Below are 23,792 nucleotides of genomic sequence, written 5' to 3'. Positions count from 1 at the left end.
TGAGCGAGCGGATGCTGTGACGGCAGTAACACCAACCGTGCCATCGCTAAAATTAGCAGAGGGAGGGCACAGCCTTGTGGGCACCCACTTGGGACAGAGAGGGAGCAGGGCAAGTGTCTTCTGCTCCCTTGTCTGCCTGCCATCCACAGCCATACCACTGAAATGCTTTCACCTCTGGTCAGAGACAGGCGTCTGCGGGCACCCTAAAACTAATAAAAATGACCCCGCAGCTCGCCCTGCAAGGGGCTGTAACCTAAACACACACACACACACACATACACACACACACATTTAATCATCAAAATGGGCAATTAAAAATTCCTAATTAGAGGGTTTACTCGTATCTGTTTGTAATCTCCAGGGCTTTTAAAAGAAAACAACATATTGCTGAGAAATTTAAGACAAAGCTGTAAAATACCCACACACAACTCCCAAAACTTGTATAAATGTTAAAGATCAGCAAAAGCAGAGGAACTTAAACGGTAAAGAACTTATGAGCTCGTTCCCCCACACTAAAATGATAAACAGAACTATTGTTTTACTATTCTCTACATCTCAATTTTGTGGCAACTTTTGGGAGGTTATTCTTGGTTTCCACATTTCCTTATGTCTCCTGAAATTTCCAGTATCTTCTAAACTTCTGATGGAGACATTCTAGCATTGTTAGTTCAGGAAAGGGGAAAGGAATGTTAAAATTGAGAATTATCTCCTAGTTATCTTATACAATCTTCTTGCTCTTCGCTCACATTGTCAACGGTTACAACAGGAAACTCTGCTCTGTTTTTAGCTGGTGGACAGTGAAGTACTTTATTCCCCCACAAAGAAAAATGGAAAGACATGGCTATTTGTGTGTTTGCGTGTATATGTGTTGTCTTCTGTGTGTGTGTACACACGTATATTCTGAAAGCTGCGTTCAGTTGTCTCCCCCCAAGTTTGGCTCCCATTACTGTCATCAGGAGCAGTTTGGAGACCCTCGAACTTTTTCATTTTCAACTTCTTGCTTGTTGAGCAAGGAATGGCAGGAGCCACCCTAACAAACATTCCAGAGGAGAAAACAGATGGCTGGACAAATTCTTCAAACACACGAGGCGGTTGTCTAGGCTACAGGTGTGAGCCAGGGCTTGGATTTCTGTTTTGCTGGGATACCTTTTTCTCCAAGGCAAGCACCCATCAGGGATAGCTCTGCATTTGTTTAACAATGCTGTAGGGTAGCAGGATTCCTACCGCAGCCAACTTCCATAATTACTATGCTTTAAAATGGATTATTTCATTTTCACTTGAAACTGACCTAAGGATTAACGTATTACAGTAATTACATGATGTGCGGTAAAGGAAATGGCTCTTGGCTTCCAGAGAAGGCTGCCGAAAACAGGCCCCACTCTTTCAAGTGCACCCCCCGATTTGAGCTCCTATAGGATGTGAGGGTTTGGCTTTTAGGAACTCCATTCCATTAGGCAGGTATCTCTTTTAACCAGGATGCTCTTATGTGTAGGGGAAAACAAACCCACCTGTGGAGTGGAGAGCATGTCCAGGCTCCAGGAACACATTTTGCCATCGGTGGAGACAGTGATGAGGTTATGAGCATTCTGGGTCCCAACAACATTTACACAGTACACGGGATGCTGCAGAAACATAAACATGGAGGATCAGATGCTGATCCAAGAGGAAATGCTTACATCTGAGTGTCAAACACATTACTCTGAAACAAGGATTAAAGAGTGACATAATCCTACAATAATGGAAGCCTTGGGTCATTTGCCACTTTTGACTGGAACCTGATTTCTTTTTCAAAGCTCTGGCAGCACCACAGAGTAGTAGAAATACTCAGAAAGCTTCACCTTGCTCGGTCAGAGGCAGTGCAACAGAGCTGAAGCAAGCGGGAGCCAGTGAGGACTGGCGGGACAGAAGGAACACGGGTGAACGTGTGTGACTCAAGTGAGGCTCCACCATGGAGTCTGGCTTTTAAGCTCACCATGAGTGATGGAAAAGGACAGTCCTCAGAAAGGTAGAATGATTGACTTTTGGAAGGAGTGTTACTAAATCTCAAGTTTAGTGCATCACAGCCACAGTGCCAAACATTTGTTAACATTCTTTATAAAAAGTGGTTAATATTCATCAGCCTCTTTTGATTTGAAGGAGAGATACTGGTGGTGGAAGGAACCTATTGGCACAAGGAACCTAGCGAGATAAAATTAGGTTCTTTTTTTGCTACAAAATCTAGGATAGGATAATGATAGTTCTGTTTTTTCTTCCAAAATATTGCTAGGGTAGGATGGAGGCTTACATTTGGCCAGGGCCTTGAAAAGGTCACTTAAACATCCCAGGAATCACAAGCAAGATGCTCTAACCTTTTGTCATAGCTCAAGAAGCTTATTCCACTTGGTAGAATCCTAAATGGTAGGCTCAAATCATTTGCAGCTGCACATTAAATACTAAATGGAAGGTTAGCATAAGCAGAACCTAGCAGTAATTTGGGTTAGATTTCAGACAGCTTAGCCTTCAGTGGCCAAACCACAACTTAGCTGATGCTTCCCTGTGCAAACAGCTGACAGTCTTCCTCTTGATGAGTTACTGTCCATAAGACCTAGCCAAAAAAACGATGAAACAATCTCTAATATTGGAAAGTTGATATCATATAAAGGATGGTTCCCCAACTGTTATTATCATATAAACTCCTGGTCAGAAGGAACTGTAATAACCATCAAGTGCAGCTATTCATCTGCCTCTCCCAAGACATGATCCAAACTCTGCTGAAACACCTTTCTTAGCCATTTTAGCACTAATTCTTGGGCGATCCTGCCTTCTACCAACGGGAATAAAGAAAGCTCAAGGAGTGAAGCGCCTTCTGACATCATATTCATCAAGTCCAAAATAATACTTAGGGATTGTTCTTGTATTACCCCCTTTATCCCTCTGTTTTGCTATATTTTGTGTGAGTTCTCCTGCCAGTGAAGTTCTGAGAACAAAACACAACTGTCTACCTATACTCTGACCCATAGGATTTAGAAATATGGAGGAATTGAACTGTCACTTCTCATGTGATAAAATAAAAATGCCTGTACAAATGTCTACTAAGATTTACACTGGCTTTTTTGGAAACCGTGTCACCTCATTTACCCATGCTGGATAGAGAGTCAACCAAGTCCCTGTATGTTTTTCACACCATGTTCCTACATAAACCTTCAAAGGAATCAGCCTCCGTGGGTCTGGATAGTGGAAAGCACAGCAGAAATGTGAAGTGAAATATTCTTCTGATCAGGTCTCTGAATATTGAGAGGACCGATCGGTTGTGGACAACGCTTTCTCCCAAGTCTCTGGTGTTTGAAACTCAGGGGTGAGTCATGTGGCGTGCTGACCTCTACGTGCAGATAAATGAAATAATGGATGAGACAGAGTCTCACTTGAAAATGGCAGAGAGTAATACTGAGAATGAGAAAGCAAGCTCCAAACATTGTTCCAAGCCCCCAGTCCGCCCAGTGTTTTACAGCAAGAGTCCAGCGGGGGTTTCTTTTAACCACAGAGCATCAACACAAATCACCAGAACCCTAATGGGTCAGGACCCCTAAGGGTGGGTGTAGTCTGAAAAGAAAGCTTCCAGAAGGAGGTATAGAGCAAATGCCCCGAGAAGGAATGTGTGTGGGAGCCCCTCCCCGGCTTTAATCAGTACTACTCGCCTGTGCTTTCAAGAGTAATAAAGCTCAGCTTAAAAGAAAAGAGAGAGATGCAAAAAAACTAGAACAGAAGCAGGCACATGGGCATGCCTACTTATACACAGACACACACACACACACAGACACACACACACACACACACATCACTCTACTTAATGGAAAGAAAAAAAGCAACAGTGCAGCTCATTTTTCCATATAGGGGCCAGATTGTTTTTATTTATTTTAGGAATAAACTTGCTGTGTGGCAGAAGGCTTTTGCTTTAATTAGGATTTCCTGTTGTTCCAAATGCATATGTGTGGTGGGTGTGAAAGGAAATTAGTTAGTAATCTGTGGTGGGCCTCTTTTTCCTTAACCACTTTTGATCCTGGTACCAATCTGCCAGGCATTAGTGGAGGTTGAAAGACAAGTCACAAAATTAACTGAGCCCTTTGAGCCATGGATTCAGCAGAACACAGCAAAAGAGAAAAGAGTTGTTCTTTTCTAACAGAAGTAACTGTTTGATAACAGAGATAATGTCACTGTTAGATAATAGCATTTTTGTTGTGATGAACACATCGTAAGTTGCTTGAAAAAAGATGAATACTTTGGAAGATCCCTGCATTTGGATTCTCCCCAAAAGCTTCGTGAAGAATGTTCTAATAGTTAGATTTATGACTTCTTGAAATTTGAGAAGGTCTGCTCACAAACACACCAGATAGGCACACAGAGCCAAGAAGTGGCTTCTTGAGCAAACACCTGCATCAAGCCTGTCTCCTCCTGCGTCACAATTTTCTGTTATTAGTTTGAACAAGTAGGGTAGGCGAGAGCAATTTTCTAAGAGTCCCAAGAACTAGTTTCACCTGCGTGTGTCTTAGGTCCGAGTCAATCAGAATTAAGGCTGACTCAGTATTTGTCATTTCCCATCGTCAATCTTGCAAGAGAGGGAGAATTTTCCTCTTCATGGTCTCAGCTAAAGCAACTGGCAGTCCTTTTTCAAAGCTAGATGGTTTTAAGGCCAACAGATGAAACAAATGAGGCAACCACATTAAGGAAATTGAAACAATAGTAGAGCTGTATCCTTGGGCATAATTTGGGCATTTCGGAGAAAGGACATCAGTTCCCCTGAATGTCAGAGTAGAAGAGATTGATGGAGACATGCCTGTCTTCTCATTCCTCCTAACAATTGCTAAACACACCTGTCATTCTCTTAAAGGAAATGACAGAGTAGTTGTCTTTCGAACACTACACTGAACCTCTTCTGCTAAATTATGGGTAATGGTTTTGAGATGTTGACTTTTAACCCTATGGATTATATTGTCACTGTAGACTTGACTGTTGAGATTTACACCATGCATTCCAGAATTTAAAGCCATAACACTCCCTGAATCACAAATGGAAACAGCCTGTTGGCCAAAGTCCCATATGCCAGCTCTGAAGAGGAACTGCTTACTCGCCATGGTCTGTTTGAAAACATGGAGAGAGTGGCATGGAAACACACACACTACCATCTGTGACACAGACAGTGCGAATCTGCTGTGTGGCTCGGGGAGCTCGAACCAGGGCTCTGCGGCAGCCTAGGGGGGTGGGTGGGGTGGGAGGAGGGAGGGAGGTTCAAGAGGGAGGGGACAGGTGTGTACCTGTGGCTGATGCATGCTGATGTATGGCAGAAACCAACACAATACTGCAAAGCAATTATCCTTCATAAAAATAAGTGAATTTTTTAAAAAAGAAAATAGGGGTTTCCACCTTATAATATACATATGAAGAGTTTCTTTGGAAACACAAGTTCACAGAGGCCTCGTCCAATGTTTCTTTCTCTGTCCTTTTTTAGTTTTAAGCTATCCTCCCTGGTTGCTTTGGGGACCCCCAAAGAGATCCTTTCTATGTGTTAAAAAAGTGAAAGTTGCTCAGTCGTGTCCAACTCTTGGCGACCCCATGGACAGAAGCCCACCAGGCTCCTCTGTCCATAGGATTCTCCAGGCAGGAATACTGGAGTGGGTTGCCATCTCCTTCTCCACTGTGTTCAAACTTGTAGATTATTAAGAGATACCTCTAAACCCAGGGCTTCCTCCATCTACTTTCCACTCGGCTTTCCTTTAGTCAGGATGTGAACACTATAAATCAGATACTTCCAGGTTGGAGTCACTAACAACAGAAGTACCTCTATCAGTTATGCCCTCTTTCAGGGCTTGGATGGCTGATTGGGATGCGATGAGAACTGGACATACCGTGTGTGCAGCCGCAGACAAGGGCGTCCGCTGGACAGGCGTCCTCCGATGACTGCGATTATCCCACAGGACGATCTGGCCCGAGTAAGTCCCCCCAACCACCAAGTTGGGGTGGAAACGAGCAAAGCAGACAGACATCACGGAGGACTGTGGAGGGAAAGTGGAGAAAGATACGCTGTGAAATGTCGGAGGAGGCTTGTTTTATTCTGAAGAGGAAACCACTAGTCACATTAACTCAGCACCTCCTGGAAATCACAAAGCAACTGTTCAGCACAGAGTTAGTAGAACATCATGTAACAGACACAGACTTTCCCGGGAGAGGCTGACCAATGTTTACTGCTTGAAGCTTGAAATCTGAAGTCCTGGCCATGTCATCAAATAGGCGTCAGACCCTTCTCATGTACATCACCGCTCTGTGGTCTGTAAAGCTTGGTTTGTGGGAACTCCCCATTTATCAATACAACGACATCAGAATTAATGTTAATTCTTCACTGAAGTCTTCACAAAGCAGTTCTTTACTTTGGGGGCATGTCCTCATCACTGTACAGCGTTGGCAAGCCTCTGAGGACCTTGAGACGGGGTTCTTTTTTTTTTTTTTTTTTGGCTTAATGTAGACTTCTAGGAAGTGAATTGACCTCAGACTGATCCAACTGGTTCCTCCCCAAATTCCCTCAACTCCCATGGGTATTCTCCTGACCTTCATCCTGGCCACTTCAGACAATTCTTAATGTTATTCTTTGCCTATTTTAACAAACAGCCCAAAAATGGATTTTCATCTAACTCTGCCATGGACTGTCAGAGCATCACAAATGTGGTTTCTAAATTGCCACAAAAGACTACTGGGCACTACATTTTATAGGAAATTACTTAGCTGAGACAGAGCCATGATCCATTTGAAAATCAGACAACTTGGCTGTGCCACTTTTGCTGAGAAGTCCATAAGGATTCCTGTTTTGCTTTACACGGTTGCATTTACACACATAAGGGCTTGTTTTTAATAAATACATTTCATCCTTTCAACTAAATTCAATGGATGATCATGTGTAAGGAAGGCACTGTACCAGCATGATGGGAATACAAAGGAAGTCGCTGCCCTTGACAAACCTGTGCCCTAGGAAAGGGAACTGAGAAGCATGTGTGTGAGGAATATTCTGCTGCCGGAGCCTCCATGTTAGTCCATGCCTTTGTATGGAGTTTAAAGAAAAAGGTGATTCTCTGCCCTATGTGGTCATGTGGACAGGTACGTGCCTTGGCAAGTGGAGAGAAAGGTGGAATTTTGTCCTCACCTGTCCCTTGGGTTTGAGATGCTTGTGCAGGTCACAACTTGCATGCACAAGCTGCAGTCCTGAAGGCAATAGGGGCCATGAATAGATCACACGAACGTGTGTGTGTGTTTGATGGGAGTGGTGAGGAAGGCCTGCTTTAGCTAGGAGTGGGGGAAAAAAGAGGGGAGTGGAAAGGGCGGGAGAGTTAGAAAGACTTCATGAAAGGGAATGTATCACTTTTGATGTAAATGTGGGCTGTTCAGCAAGTAGAGAGGAAAAGCAGCAGCAGTCCTCGAGAGATGGGGTAACGGTGAAGGCTGGAGGCACCAAGGCCGGTGAACACCAGTCTGGTTTGGCTGAGGAGGAGCCTGTGTGGAAGAAGTGGGGAGTTGGAAACGTGGCCGAGGGGTCGGGCAAGAGAGAAACTTGAATGGCGGGTACTGTTTGGATTGTTTTCTATGGGCAACAGTGAGAAGTCACAGCTTTCTGCACAAAAAAAAAGAGAGAGACTGAGAGGATCAATGGTTATACCAGATAAGCCAGGAAAGTGAAGAAATGAAAAAGAAATGACGACCTCTTTCTGACTGGGAAGTTCACTGTCCATCAAAAAAATACATCAGATCTACTATCAGCCTACGGCTTAGAAAGAGTCTCAGATTCTCTGAAGTAGAAGAATGTAGACTATTTTTCAATGTCACGTTTTCATAGTTTGAATGATTTTCAGTTCCAATTTCTTGAACATGGGTCGATGGAGAACATGCTGGTGCCCCAATCTGGTTTTCATAAAGTTCAAGAACAACTCTCAATAATGGTACTGAATTAAAGAAAAAGAAAATAATGCTGGTCAGCTTCTTGTTTTACACATCCCACCAAAATGATTCTTAGTTTTCAACTGATGGAATTCTTATGTTGTTTGAGCTATGTTGGAGACATTTTGTTTAAAACTTCAGAAAGACTTAAAATTATCCAGGTGGTATCAACAATTGAATTCACTAAAGCTCCAATCAATACAGATAAAGGAATGTCATTAAATTTGAAAAATCCAAAATTAAACCACTTGATTGCTTCCATGTTTCACTTAAATCCCAGCAAATACTGCTCCAAACCTTGCAGTCTGTTAAGAGACTAGAGAAAAATAAACAGTAAGGACATTTTTGCAAAACAGAAACACACAGTTGGTGATCAACCAGAATGCAACCCCACAAGATGAGAACTCTTAAGTCCTACTGTCCACTCACGAGTGTGTCCACTCTCCATGCGTTCGTTCAACACACAGTGCTCACTAAGTACTAACTACATCACACTCCAAAAAGCTGTAAATGGCACAAGAGCCACCCATCTCCAATTCAGAATACTCTGCATGTGATACAAAGGCAAATTATTATGAAACAGAAACAGACTCACGGACACAGAAAACAAACTTATGGTTACCAAAGGGGAAAGGGGTGGAGGGAGACATAAATAAGGAGTTGGGGATTAGCAGATACAAACTACTATATATAAAATAAACAACAAAGTCCTACTCTACAGCCCAGGGAACTATATTCAATATCCTGTAATAAACCATAATGGAAAAGAATATGAAAGGAATAAATATACATGCGGGCTTCCCAGGTGGCTCAGTGGTAAAGAATCTGCCTGCCAGTGCAGGGAACAGAAGAGATGCGGGTTCAATCCTTGGGTCGGAAAGATCCCCTGGGGTAAGAAATGGCAACCCACTCCAGTTTTCTTGCCTGGAGAATCCCATGGAGAGAAGAGCCTGGTGGGGTACAGTCCATGGGGTCACAAAAAGTCAGACAAGACTGATCATGCACACATATATTCATGTATAACTGACTCACTTGCTGTACACCAGAAACTAACACAACATTGTAAACCAATTATACTTCAGTTTTTAAAATAAGTCAAATCAATGTAAAAAAGAAAAAGAATAACAACACTTTGGAGCGTCAGAGTTCTGCCATTAGAGTCTACTTTGTTTTGCTGCAAACCAATCTTTACAAGATGGGCTCAATAAAGGACAGAAATGGTGTGGACCTAACAGAAGCAGATGATATTAAGAAGAGGTGGCAAGAATACACAGAAGAACTGTACAAAAAAGATCTTCATGACCCAGAAAATCACGATGGTGTTATCACTCACCTAGCACCAGACATCCTGGAGTGTGAAGTCAAGTGGGCCTTAGGAAGTGTCACTACAAGAAAGCTAGTGGAGGTGACAGATTTCCAGTTGAGCTATTTCAAATCCTGAAAGATGCTGCTGTGAAAGTGCTGCACTCAATATACCAGCAAATTTGGAAAACTCAGCAGCGGCCACAGGACTGGAAAAGATCAGTTTTCACTCCAATCCCAAAGAAAGGCAATGCCAAAGAATGCTCAAACTACCGCACAATTGCACTCATCTCACACTGCATTGTGGTGGCTCAGAGGTTAAAGCATCTGCCTGCAATGAGGGACAACTGGGTTTGATCCCTGGGTCGGGAAGATCCCCTGGAGAAAGAAATGGCAACCCACTCCAGTGTTCTTGCCTAGAGAATCCCATGGACAGAGGAGCCTGATGGGCTAGAGTCCACGGTGTCACAAAGAGTCAGACACAACTGAGCGACTTCACTTTCACACGTTAGTAAAGTAATGCTCAAAATTTTCCAAGCCAGGCTTCAGCAATACATGAACCATGAACTTCCACATATTCAAACTTGTTTTAGAAAAGGCAGAGGAACCAGAGATCAAATTGCCAACATCCGCTGGATCATTGAAAAAGCAAGAGAGTTCCAGAAAAACATCTATTTCTGCTTCATTGACTATGCCAACGCCCTTGACTGTGTGGATCACAATAAACTGTGGAACATTCTGAAAGAGATGGGAATGCCAGACCACCTGACCTGCCTCTTGAGAAATCTGTATGCAGGTCAGGAAGCAACAGTTAGAACTGGACATGGAACAACAGACTGGTTCCAAATAGGGAAAGGAGTACGTCAAGGTTGTATATTGTCACCCTGCTTATTTAACTTATATGCAGAGTACATCATGAGGAACACTGGGCTGGAAGAAGCACAAGCTGGAATCAAGACTGCTGGGAGAAACATCAATAATCTCGGATGTACAGATGACACCACCCGTATGGCACAAAGTGAAGAAGAACTAAAGAGCCTCTTGATGAAAGTGAAAGAGGAGAGTGAAAAGGTTGGCTTAAAGCTCAACATTCAGAAAATGAAGATCATGGCATCTGGTCCCATCACTTCATGGCAAATAGATGAGAAAACAGTAGAAACAGTGGCTGACTATTTTTTTGGGCTCCAAAATCAGATGGTGACTGCAGCCATGAAATTAAAAGAAATTAAATGAAATTAAACTCCTTGGAAGGAAAGTTATGACCAACCTAGACAGCATTTTGTAAAACAGAGACATTACTTTGCCAACAAAGGTCCATCTAGTCAAGGCTGTGGTTTTTCCAGTGGTCATGTATGGATGTGAGAGTTGGACTATAAAGAAAGCTGAGCGCAGAAGAATTGATGCTTTTGAACTATGGTGTTGGAGAAGACTCTTGAGCATCCCTTGGACTGCAAGGAGATCCAACCAGTCCATCCTAAAGGAGATCAGTCCTGAGTGTTCATTGGAAGGACTGATGATGAAACTGAAAGTCCAATATTTTGACCACCTAATGTGAGGGGCTGAGTCATTTGAAAAGACCCTGATGCTGGGAAAGATTGAAGGCAGGAGGAGAAGGGGACAACAGAGGATGAGATGGTTGGATGGCATCACCTACTCAATGGACATGAGTTTGGGTAGACTCTGGGAGTTGGTGATGGATAGGGAGGCCTAGTGTGCTGTGGTCCATGGAGTCGCAAAGAGTCGGACATGACGGAGCAACTGAACTGAATCTTTACAATACCTCCACGAGGAAAAATGAGTAGACATACTTTCATTTTTTATTTGGAAGATTAGAAATGATGGAGTAGTTGTGTGATTCATCAATTTCACTTAATTTTTAAGCTTAGGGTGTTCATTGGAAGGACTGATGCTAAAGCTGAAACTCCAATACTTTGGCCACCTCATGCGACGAGTTGACTCACTGGAAAAGACTCTGATGCTGGGAGGGATTGGGGGTGGGAGGAGAAGGGGACGACAGAGAATGAGATGGCTGGATGGCATCACCGACTCGATGGACATGAGTTTGAGTAAACTCCGGGAGTTGGTGATGGACAGGGAGACCTGGTGTACTGTGATTCATGGGGTCGCAAAGAGTCGGACACGACTGAGTGACTGAACTGAACTGAATATTAATTATGAAAAGTATTCTATGCATTATAGACTATGTTGTTGTTGCTTAGTTGCTCAGTTGTGTCCAACTCTTTTGCGACCCCATGGATTGTAGTTCGCCAGGCTCCTCTCTGTCCATTGGATTTCCCAGGCAAGAATACTGGAGTGGACTGTCATTTCCTTCTCTGAGGATCTTCCTAAATTCATTGACTGTCAGCATAAAAAGCAAAGGATGACCCAGGGATCAAACCCACATCTCCTAAAGGCGGGTTCTTTACCACTGAGCCACCAGGGAGGCCCATTACAGATTATTTATAAATGCTAAAAGGAGATTTCCAGGGTGTGCCACGTTTGACATTCATATGGAAACTCCAAGGCAATATGATCACAATTATCTGGACGTGAAGTTTAGAATTCAGTCATTTCTCGAGATGTCTCAAAGTAGCCTGATATTTGACATAATGGTAGCAAACATTTGGTTGATTGACTGAATTTTTAACTTTTCATCCAAATGTTTAGGTTCTTTTAGGAACAGGGGAAAACAGTCCCCCAGTTACAGCCCTGATAGAGACAGCTCCTCTTCTAATTTGGAAAGTCTGCATTAAACCCAAACAATGTCTTAGAAAAATGCCTGCAACCTTGTGCTGTTCTTAGAGCTAGTCGTTGTTGCCAACTGTCACGCAATTTATTTGTCAGCATAAAGAGCGAAGGATGATATCATCCTGTCAGTTACATCTACTGGGTCAAGAGTTAAAAAGCATTCCAGAAAAAGTGATTGACGCTACTAAAACACGTGGCTTTTTGTTGTTCTCATTTTTAACAGTACATTTCCTGAAGACATAGTCTATGAAAAACATTAATCACAATAACGTTATTTTAAAAATTTCATCACCTTCCTAGGCATTTAAAATTTGTATTCGTTCACTTATTCAGTGTCATAATAAAGCACTACATGATTAATACAACTTTGACACACACACTGGAAACATGAAGCTTCCCTAACCTTGGTATTCTAGGCTCTATAAGAATACATATCTATATATTTTTGTAGTTCTTAACTTTGTACTTATTTCATTTTATTCTTTAAAATATTAGAGTTTCGGAATTATTTTAAGAAACAACATACAGCCTTTAAACATTCAAATCAAGTAGTTTACATAAGTGGAAAAATAACGATAAAGATGATGCCAATTTGGGGACAATTGCTAACCATCTAATAAAAGTTTTCCCAACACTACAGTTGAATTCTTATTTTTACAAGGCTAGTGATTTCACTGCTGTGGCCAATTTAATGGTCAAATCAGGGTCCCAGAAATATAAGTTCCTAGGTGGTAAAGTTAGTGGTAGTGATAAAGCTAGTGGTAAAGAATCTGCTTGCCAATTCAGGAGACATTAAGAGTCGTGGGTTCGACCCCTGAGTCAGGAAGATCCCCTGGCAGATGGCATGGTGACCCACTCCAGTACTCTTGCCTGGAGAATCCCCACGGGCAGAGGAGCCTGGCAGGCTACAGTCCATGGGGTCACAAAGAGTCAGACACAACCAAAGCAACTTAGCATGCACACACGCACATGTTAAAAGCTTCATGTAAAACTGGTAAGCCTGACCGACTATATTCCAATACAAGTAACAGAGACATCATTACATGCTGCTGCTGCTAAGTCACTTCAGTCGTGTCCGACTCTGTGTGACCCCATAGACATGAGGAACCGCTATTTCCAACTGGTTGAGCATCTCATTTTGATTATTTACATGCCATAGTTCCCCCAAACAAAGACAAACCACATTTTAAGACTATGTTCTGAGCGTCAGGCTATCTTTATGGACAATTTCTGGTGTCCTCCACAGACGTGGTTGCCCAGAGGCTCCTGAGAAGCCCGTTTATTTTCTAATCTTGCACAGGCTGCCTGGCGCAAAGGCAGCCCTCTTCATATTGCCACATGGCCACTCGCATGTGAGCTGACCCACTACAGCAGAGTTCCACACCCTCGTCTTCTGTTTCGAGACAAAGCAGCCTATTTTACGCCACTCGCCAAGGGAACTCCCCAGAGAGGAGAGGGGTAAGGGCTCCACTCACCACAGCTCCCTCCTCACTTTGCACACCAAGTGCATTCAATTCTAGCCGGCCCCAAGCCCTAAGTGGCTGTGGGGGCTGTTTTCTATTTCATAAAGTTAATCCAGGCCAGCTTAAGGATGGTACTTTCCCTTAACCACAGACCCAGATGCCCAGGGCAAACAGCCTTTGGTCACCACTGGTTGGGCGGCGGGCCCCATGGCTTCACTTGTGATCTGGTTGCCTGGGTCCTTTCGTGTGTAGCATTCTGCCCACTCCCCAGCTATCGTGCCTGGGCAGGACGGACAGGGGCCCTGTATTGAAAATCATCTATTTCAAGTACCATCTCTTCTGGGGAGAAGCTGGTCCCGGAGAGGGAATGGCCATATTGTTGCCATATGCTGTTTAATGGCGGCTGACATTTTACTTGCCTTAAAGCAAATGCTTAGCTGTCAGAGGCTTGTGAGGCAGACAGATCAGATGTTTCTGGCTACTCATGAGCTAGTATGTATTTCTGAAAGTACCTAAGAAACCCTCAAAGATATTTCTCTTGTTAATGGAAACAAATGTAATCGGAGATCATTGGTGTCGAAAACACCTCTTCTAGGCAATCAGGCAGCACCGGGCATCTGACAATGGAGAAGGTGTGAAGGTGAAACCAAGACATGAGTCATGAGTTGGGCATTTAACTTTGAGATGAAGGGAAAGGGTCTTTATTCATTCAGAGCTCTCTTTTCCTATGCCTAAGACACTGTCCTACAGAGCACACGTCATTCTTCTCAACTCTAAAAGGAACCACCTACTGAAAATTATCACCCCATTAGTAACGGGGTGTCCGGGAGCACAAGTTGAATTAGCTTGCTTGCTCCTTCCTGACTCAGTTTGCATTTTTTTAAGAAAGAAAAGCATCCAGTTCTAACATCTGATTTCTGGGAGATTAGAAACCACTCATAGCAATCAATCCTAACAGAAATCAAACCTGAATATTCATTGGAAGGACTGGCACTTAAGCTCCAATACTTTGGCCACCTGATGTGAAGAGCTGATTCATTGGAAAAGACCCTGATGCTGGAAAAGATTGAGGGCAGGAGGAGAAGGGGGCGACAGAGGATGAGATGGTTGGATGGCACCACTGACTCAATGGACGTATGTTTGAGCAAACTCTAGGAGACAGTGAAGGGTAAGGAAGCCTGACGTGCTGCAGTCCATGGGGTTGCAAGGAGCTGGACATGACTGAGTGATGGAACAACAATATTCCAATGACTTTTCTTTGAATCCCTTGGAATTTTCGTGCCTCTCAGTACTGTGTGTGCCTAGACCTAGGCTGTGTGCTGTGTACATAAAAGTGAGTGTGCAAACCACAGTGCGATGCCACCTCACACCCACTAGGATAGCTATAATTTTTAAATGTTCACATGTCAATTATATCTCAGTAAATCTAGGGGAAGCAAACAAACAAAAAAAGGAAAACGGTAACTCTTGGTGGGGCTATGGAGAAACTGCAACACTCAGACAATGCTGGTAGGAATGAAAAATGAGGGAAACCGTTTAGAAAACAGTTTGGCAGTTCCTGAAACCAACAAACAGAGTTAACATCTGACCCAGCAATTCCACTCCTAGGTTTATACCCAAGATAACTGAAAACACGTTAAGTACCCAAATTGTATACAAATGTTCATTGCAGCATTATCGATAATAGCCAAAAAGTGGAAACAACCCAAATATCCACCAATTGAGGAATATATAAACAACACGTGGTGAATCCATACAACACAATATTATTCAATAAAAATGAAGGAATACTGATACATGGTATAACATGGATGAACCTTGAAAAGACGCTAAGTGAAAGAAGTCACAAAAGGTCACATATTGTACGATTCTTTTATATGGAATGTCCAGAACAGGCAAATCCATTGAGGCAGAAGGTAGCTTAGTGTCTGCTTTGAAATGGGGATGAGGGGAGAATGGGAAATGGCTACTAATGGGTCTGGTGTATTTTGGGCGGGGAGCGATAAAAATATTCTGGAGTTAGACAGTAGTGATACTTACACAACTCTGAACATACAACATTGAATTTTATACTATACAATAGTGAATTTTATGTTGCATGAGTTACATCTCACTTTTAAATAATTTTTAATTAAAAAAATTTTTTAAATATCACTTTTATGTGGAATCTAAAATATGGCACAAATGAACCTATCTACAAAACAGAAACAAATTCACAGACAGAGAACAGACTTGTGGTTGCCAAGGGGAAGAGAGAGAGGGAGAGGGGTGGGCTGGGAGTCTGGGGTTGGTAGATGTAAACTATTACATTTAGAATGGATAAACAACAAGGTCTTACTGTATAGCACAGGGAACTATATTCAATATCCTGGTACAAGCCACAACAGAAAAGAATACTTTAAAAAGAATATATATATGTGTAAAACTGAGTCACTTTGCTGTACACCTGAGGTTGGAAGAACACTGTAAATTGACTATATTTTAATTTAAAAAGAAAATAAAATAAAAAAATTGAATCCATAATTAGAGCCCTTCCAACAACAATGAAAAAGGTGGTGTGCTGACATGGTTCCAATCTCGTGAAGTTTAACAACCTCATTTCTTATTTTCAGGACAACTGTTTGGACTATTTTGACCATTCTTTCCTCAAATAATCATTCTCTTTTCTTCCCTGTGAAGAGCTTCTTCAGTTTCTACTCCCCAAGAGGTCCCAGAGGTGGAAAAGGAGGGTTGACACACGTGGAGTCTCCAGAGCTGACTTCCTGCCCTGGTATCTATTAGTCATGTACATCCTTTAAGCCTTAATTTTTTTTTTTTTTGCACAGTGGAAAATTATTTAGTTTTAAAAATTGTGGTGAAATATACATAATATAAAATTATTAACCATTTTAAGTATATGATTCAGGGACATTAAATACATTCACACTGTCGTGTAGCCATCACCATCATCCATCACCAGAATATTTTCAACTTCCCAAACTCAAACTCCTGTCTATTAAACATGAGTTCCCCATTCCCACCCTTCTCTCAGTCCTTTGCAATCAGGATTCTACTTTCTATGAATCTATTCTAGGAATCTCATATAAATGGAATCATACAGGTATTTGTCTTTTTGTGATTAGTTTATTTCACTTAGCATATGCCCTAAAGGTGTTACTGTACCCATGTAACATTACAAGTATTAGTGCATCCACACTGTGGCATATGTCAAAATTTCTTTCCTTTTTAAGTCTGAATAATGTTCCATTATCTGCAAATAGCACACCTTGTTTTTCCATTCATCCGTCAACAGATCCTTGGGGAGCTTCCACTTTTTTGGCTATTGTGAAAAATGGTACTATAAACATGGGTGTACAAATATCTTTTCAAGACACTGCTTTCAATTCCTTTGGGTATAAACATGTAAGTGGAATTGCTGGATCATGTGTGTGCATTCAGTCACTAAGTCGTGTCCAACTCTTTGTGACCCCATGGTCTGCAGCACACCAGGCTTCCCTGTCCTTCAGCATCTCCCAGGGTTTGCGCAAACTCATGTCCATTGAGTCAGTGATGCCATCCAACCGTCTTATCTTCTAGCGCCCTCTTCTTACACCTTCAGTCCTTCCCAGCATCAGGGTCTCTTCCAGTGGGTTGCTGGATTTAATTTTCTAAGTCATATGTACCTGAGCCATTTGTTGACACTAATGCAGATGATTAAGGAAAACAGGGATCTTTGGGGAGGAGAGAGACCCACACTTCACACACACACACTATATATATATATATATATATATATATATATATATATATATATATATATATATAAAATTGCTTTACAGGGAAATTTTTCAGGGTTTGTGATTGGTAGTAAGAGACACAGAATCTTTATGAAGAAATGGCGTTTTCTTTTCTCTTTACATCCTAACTCCTTTATAGTTCCAATATACAGTCTTGAGATGGCACAGACCTACAGCTGAGGAAGGGGTCTTGAGGCCTCCTAAACTGCATACTCAGTTTTTGGAATATTGTTAATAAAAAAGTATTATGACAAAAAAAGTTTTAATTTTGTGAGACTGTCATCCTGTTTTCTATAGTTGTACCATTTTATAGTCTCACCTGTAATGTACAAAGTTTCCAATTTCTCCATCCTTGCTCATACTTATTTTCTGCTTTTCTGTTTCTTTTATTTTTATAGTAACCATCCTAATTGAAGTTAAGTTCCATCCTAAGTCACATTTTCAGTTCATAGAAGGAGCATGATAGTTCTTGCCCTGCCTAGTAATAGGGCATTTTCTTTGGCTCTCTTCCCAGAGAGAATTGAAAAAGATTTTCAATTGAAAAAGATTTAATTTTAATTTTCATTTTCAATTGAAAATGATTTCAATTAAGTAACGCAGTTTAAAGATGATAAATAATATGCCTCCATAGAGAGTTAGAAATGACTACTTTGTGATTTGAACCAGCATTTCCAGAGAAAACCAGTGGTCCAGCCAAGTTTTCATTCGGGCTCAACAACTCTTTCCTAAACAGTTCTGATAACAACGCTTGATCCTGCCTTGACAATAGTTGAGAAACTATCTCCTAGAAGTTTTACTGCACTTTGGTTACATGTTTTAACTCTTTTGGGTCCTTATTTTGACAACCCTCCCCTCCTTCCTGGGACACTGTCTCTGGTGTAACGTATCTTCACGCTTGGTTATAGCTCCTGTTGTTGATGGCAATTCCAAGTTCTGCCACTTATTGACATTGGGTAATGAGGAAGAGGAGGAAGAGGAATTAGCAAATTGTTAGCACCAGAGATAACTCCACAGTAAAAGCCACGACTGGACTCACGCCACGTTATTACTCATGCACACTATATTGCAAGCCTGCTGATTTAGGAGAATTCAGGCTCTAACTCATACTTAGCAGTCCCTTCAGTGCAAGAATTTCTGAACACAATGAAATTCTAGGGTAATGGGATGATTTTCACACTGCTTCCAGCAAGTTCGCTAGAATAGGATGTTTTTTTAAATGTTACTGTATTTCACACTTTGAAGTGAGCTGCTGCTGCTGCTGCTAAGTTGCTTCAGTCATGTCTGACTTTGTGCGACCCCATGGACGGCAGCCCACCAGGTTCCCCCATCCCTGGGATTCTCCAGGCAAGAACACTGGAGTGGGTTGCCATTTCCTTCTCCAATGCATGATAGTGAAAAGTGAAAGGGAAGTCACTCAGTCGTGTCTGACTCCTAGCGACCCCATGGACTGCAGCCTACCAGGCTCCTCCATCCATGGGATTTTCCAGGCAAGAGTACTGGAGTGGGCTGCCATTGCCTTCTCCATTGAATTGAGTAGGACTTACTTATCTGTGATTTGACTTCATATCTGATTATTGTTATTCATCATTTACAGGTGCATGGACCTCTCAAGCTATTTTCTAGGTTGGTGTTACTCCAAACTTGCCTGTACCTTAGCACCATCTGAGGACCTTTTTAAAATTCCCCAGTGCTCAAGTCACATACGATACCAAGTCATTCAGAATTTCTGGGGGTAAGACCCAGGCATCAAGATTTTTAAAAAATTCCACAGGAAATCCCTATGTGCAGTCAAGTGAACAGTACTGTTTTAAATCAACGGTTCTTGAACTTATCTGAATAAGTATTTAGAGAGTTAATTAAAAGCACAGGTTTCAGGGTCCCAGGCTGAATCTACTGGATCAGAAACTGAAGAGGCTGGGAGGTCTGTTCTTTCCATCACTGAGAAATTTGGAAAACCTGAAAGCAATGAATTAGTCGAGTAGGCCGAAAGTCACCGTGGGATGAATCTCCTGTTGCATCAATGGAGGCCATGCCTGGAACGTTTCCACTCATGGGGTCATGCACCTATTTGCATAACCTGGCCAACTGAGACACATATGATACAATAAAAGTTCCTCTGCCAAAGTGTCATTGCTCAATTTCCTTCAGTTTGACTTGCTAGCGTTTTCATCTCTCCTTGCTTCCACTTCCCTTCTAAGGAGGCTCTTAGAAAGTGATCAATGAGAGGGCTAGTGAAGGTTTAGGTCCCAGGTTCCTTTCAGCATCATGCTCCAAGTGGACACTGAACACCCAAGGGTTTTCCTGTTTACTATTGGAGGGGGCGTAAATGAACATTATTAGGCTTCCCTGGTGCTCAGCAGTAAAGAATATACCTGCTAATGCAGGAGACTTAAGAGATGTGGGTTTGATCTCTGGGTCTGGAAGATCCCCAGAGAAGGAAATGGCAACCACTCCAGTATTACTGCCTGGGAAACCCTATGGAAGAGGAGCCTGGTGGGCTACAGTCCATGGGGTCACAGAGAGTCGGGCACAACTTAGCGACTAAACAACATCAACAATGAACATTATCATGGCCACGCTGGATTACATGATTCATGATTATTTACTTGTAGGGGTATTCCAAATTTTTTGAGCATCTACTAAGTACCAAACATGCTGTATACATTTCTATATCAGTCCTATTAGATGGGCAATTTTGCCTCCCCCCCCTTGCCCCAAATCAGAAAATGCTGACTCAGGCAAGTCAAGTCATAGGCTTAAGATCAAATGAATAGTAAGTTGCATAGCCCAGATTTGAACTGTGGCTTGGCTGATTTAGAAGTCAACATACTGTGAAACCTTGTATCAGTTGAATGCAGGTACATTTTCTCTTTGGGATGTACAATCTTCTGCCTTCTGACTTCATGCTGTGGGACTCATGATCAGAGAACACCTCACGCATCCTAACAGGTCAGAGAAGGCTTTGGGGCTCCCTCACTGCTACAATGGCTCTGGCGTGGAGCCTCCAACCCCTTTCCAGTTGGACTTCTAGTTCCACTGTAGGAATCGACCACCTGACTCAACAGCTCCTAGTCTACCAGTTTTGACAGGTGACAAAAGAACTAATTAGCACCAGTGGTGGTGATACTTACCATGAGGTGGTTCCTTCCTGCTGAGAACTGACTGAGACCAAGTAATCACTTCATGGGAGTCAGCTAGCAGCTGGAAACCAACTGGGTCAGTAATGACAAGTTCTGCACTCACTGTCATGGCTCTGGGAAGAAATGCTCTGTTTTCCTCTTGTCACCATGCAGGTGGCGCTAGTGGTAAAGACTTCATTTGCCAAAGCAGGAGACACAAGAGAGGTGGGTTCGATCCCTGGGCGGGGAAGATCCCTTGGAAAAAGGAGTGGCAACCCACTCCAGGGTTCTTGCCTGAAGAATCCCATGGACAGAGGAGCCTGGCAGGCTACAGTCCACGGGGTCGCAAAGAGTTGGACACGACTGAGCAACTGACCACCCAATGTCATTGTGCAGCCAAACAAAAAAATGCCACTTCAGTACAACCAGTTATTCTTAAATGAGTGTCTGTCCCCTACATAATTACGTAAACTGTTATCAGCTCTTGTGAAAAGCGGAGAGTCCCCCCAAGTGCTTTAACGAACAGAAGAGACTTCCTACTCAGAGACACAGATGCAGGAACCCGGGGAAAATTCTTCTGAACTCGAGAAATATGAAACATGTATACATTTTTTAAACGTGAAGTTCATTAGGAAATGGGATCATCTTGGATAAAATGGTCACCTTTCAGAAATGAAAGATAAGGATTATGCTAAGTGAAAATAAGTCAGAGAAAGGCAAATACTGTATCACTTACATGTAGAATCTAAAGAATACAACAAACTAGTGAATAAAACAAAAAAGAAGCAGACTCACAGATACAGAGAACAAACAGATGGTTACCAGTGGAGAGAGGGTAATGAATAAGGGAAAAGAGGGTTATTATGGGATCCCATATAATCATCTGTGTGAAACTTCTAAAAATCGTGAAGCACTACAGATTTTAAAGAATCTTTCACTTAATAAAAAAAAAATCTGAAAATTAAAAAAGAGAAACAAAAGGGTGGCCTGTGTTAAGGAAGAAGTTAAAAAACAATGATTAGTGAAAATTTTGAGGTATAGTCCAGCCTTACCTATAACTGAACAGTCTCTTAAAGAGTCTTAAACTGTAAGATACATACCATATTAAAAGTCTACAAATAATAAATGCTGGTGAGAGTGTGGTAGGAATGGTGCCTACCCTGTAAGAGCGTGGTGCCTCTTACATGCTCGTAGGAATGTAAACTGGTACAGCCATTATGGAGAACAGTATGGCAGTTCCTCAAAAAACCTAAAAACAGAGTTGCCATATGATCCAGTAATCCCACTCCTGACGATATATTGAGACAAAACTGTAATTTGAAAAGATGCATGCACCCGTGTGTTCACAGCAGCACTATTTACAATAGGAAAACTGGAAACAACCTAAATGTCCATTGACAGATGAATGGATAAAGAAGATGTGGCATGCACATATATATATATACATATCTATACAAGCATACGCAATGGAATGTCACTTAGCCATTTAAAAGAATGATGATATTTGCAGCAACATGGATGGACCCAGAGACAATCATAGTAAGTCTGATAAAGAAGGACAAATACCATATGATGTCACTTATATGTGGAATCTAAAATACGACACAAATGAACATATCTATGAAACGAAAGCAGACTTACAGAGGTTGCCAAGGGGCTTGGGAGAGGCAAGGACTGGGGGTTTGGGATTAATAGTATGCAGACTATTATATATAGGATGGATAAACAACAGGGCCCTATTGTATAGCACCGGGAACTATATTCAGTACCTCGTGACAAACCATGACGAAAAAGAACATATATGTATAACTAAGTCACTTTGCTGTAAAACAGCATTTAAACATTGTAAATCAACTATACATCAATAATTTTTTTTTTTTAACCAAGAAACGTACCAAAAATTCAAGGTGAAAATGATCCTCGCCACCCACACAATTTGCGTGTGTGTACATTCCAGCTAAAAGTTACCCAACCGTAAGATGGATGTCTTGGTAACAAGCTCTTATTTTAAAGAGCAAAGCTGCTCTTAGAAAGTAACTGCTTTAGACTGTGAACCGCACAGGGGCACTGGAAACCTGCCTATGCCAGGAGCCAAACTAGATACAACGTATGTGTTACATCACAGACAACTAGGAAATTTCTACTTCCTTGTTATTAAAAGCAGTTCGTTTCCCACAGAAACTTTATAAAAGGTAGTGTTTCTCACTCCTTTGTCAATCCTCACAGCAAGCTAAGAGTTCTGTAGAGAAATGAGCACAAAAATTATTCTTCTTAATTTTTAATGAAGTTTTTATGACAGTTTTAGATTTGCAGCAAAGTTCTAAAGATGGTACAGTTCCCATGCACCCCACATGCTGTTTTCCTTATTGCTACATTAGTATGGGCACATTCGTCACAACTAATGAACCAATTTGTTGTGTTCAGTCACTCAGTCGTGTCTCTTTGTGACCCCATGGACTCCAGCATGCCAGGCTTCCCTCCCACAGTTTGTTCAAACTCATGTCCCTTGAGTCATGATGCCATGGTACCATCTCATCTCTGTCATCCCCTTCTCCTCCTGCCCTCAATCTTTCCCAGCATCAGGGTCTTTGAACCAATATTTGAACAATATTACTGAAGGCCAAGAGACCTGGGTTCGATTCCTGGGTTGTGAAGATCCCATGGAGAAGGGAAAGGCAACCCACTCTAGTATTCTGACCTGGAGAATTCCAGGGACAATCCATGGGGTTGCAGAGTCGGACACGACTGAACGACTTTCACTTCACTTCACTGAAGGCCAAACTTTATCCAGAAGTTTTTTGTTTTTACCCAATGTCCGTTCCTTGTTCCAGAGTCCCATTCAGGACACCACATTACATTTAAACATCATGCCTCCTTAGCTGTCTCTAGGCTGGGGCAGTTTCTCATACTTCCCTTGTTTTTGGTTTTTTTGAACTTTTTTATTTTGTATTGAGGTATAGCAGATTAAGAATGTTGTGATAATTTCAGGTGATTAGTGAAGGGACTTAGCCATACATATACATATATCTATACTTCCCCAAACCCCACACCAATCTAGGCTGCCACATAACATTGAGCAGAGTCCCATGTGCTATACCAAACTTCCTATCTGGCCTTTCCCCTCAGCAACTGTAAGTTCATTTTCTAAGTCTGTGAGACTTCCCTTGTTTTTGATAACCTTAACATTCAGAAAACAAAGATCATGGCATCTGGTCCCATCACTTCATGGGAAATAGATGGAAAAACAGTGGAAACAGTGTCAGACTTTGTTTTTTTGGGCTCCAAAATCACTGCAGATGCTGATTGCAGCCATGAAATTAAAAGACGCTTGCTCCTTGGAAGGAAAGTTATGACCAACCTTGATAGTATATTAAAAAGCAGAGACATTACTTTGCCAACCAAGGTCCGTCTAGTCAAGGCAATGGTTTTTC

The 23,792-nt window shown here is 42.0% G+C and overlaps 1 protein-coding gene across 2 annotated transcripts in view; it reads right to left on the bottom strand.

The window, feature by feature from the left end:
- Positions 1–23,792, bottom strand: part of DYNC1I1 (dynein cytoplasmic 1 intermediate chain 1) — a 389,139-nt gene that overhangs the window by 81,438 nt on the left and 283,909 nt on the right. For both annotated transcript variants that reach the window (XM_055420462.2, XM_055420463.2), the window contains 2 exons: positions 5,880–6,026; positions 1,509–1,622 (listed from right to left, as the gene is read on the bottom strand). In XM_055420462.2, coding sequence (XP_055276437.2) covers positions 1,509–1,622; positions 5,880–6,026 — 261 coding nt within the window. The remainder of the gene's footprint in view (positions 1–1,508; positions 1,623–5,879; positions 6,027–23,792) is intronic.

Source organism: Moschus berezovskii, chromosome 3, assembly GCF_049115385.1.
Source record: "Moschus berezovskii isolate FMDL1 chromosome 3, NW_MosBer_1.0, whole genome shotgun sequence".
Taxonomy (NCBI): Eukaryota; Metazoa; Chordata; class Mammalia; order Artiodactyla; family Moschidae; genus Moschus; species Moschus berezovskii.
This window is presented reverse-complemented; position numbering and strand designations above follow the sequence as displayed.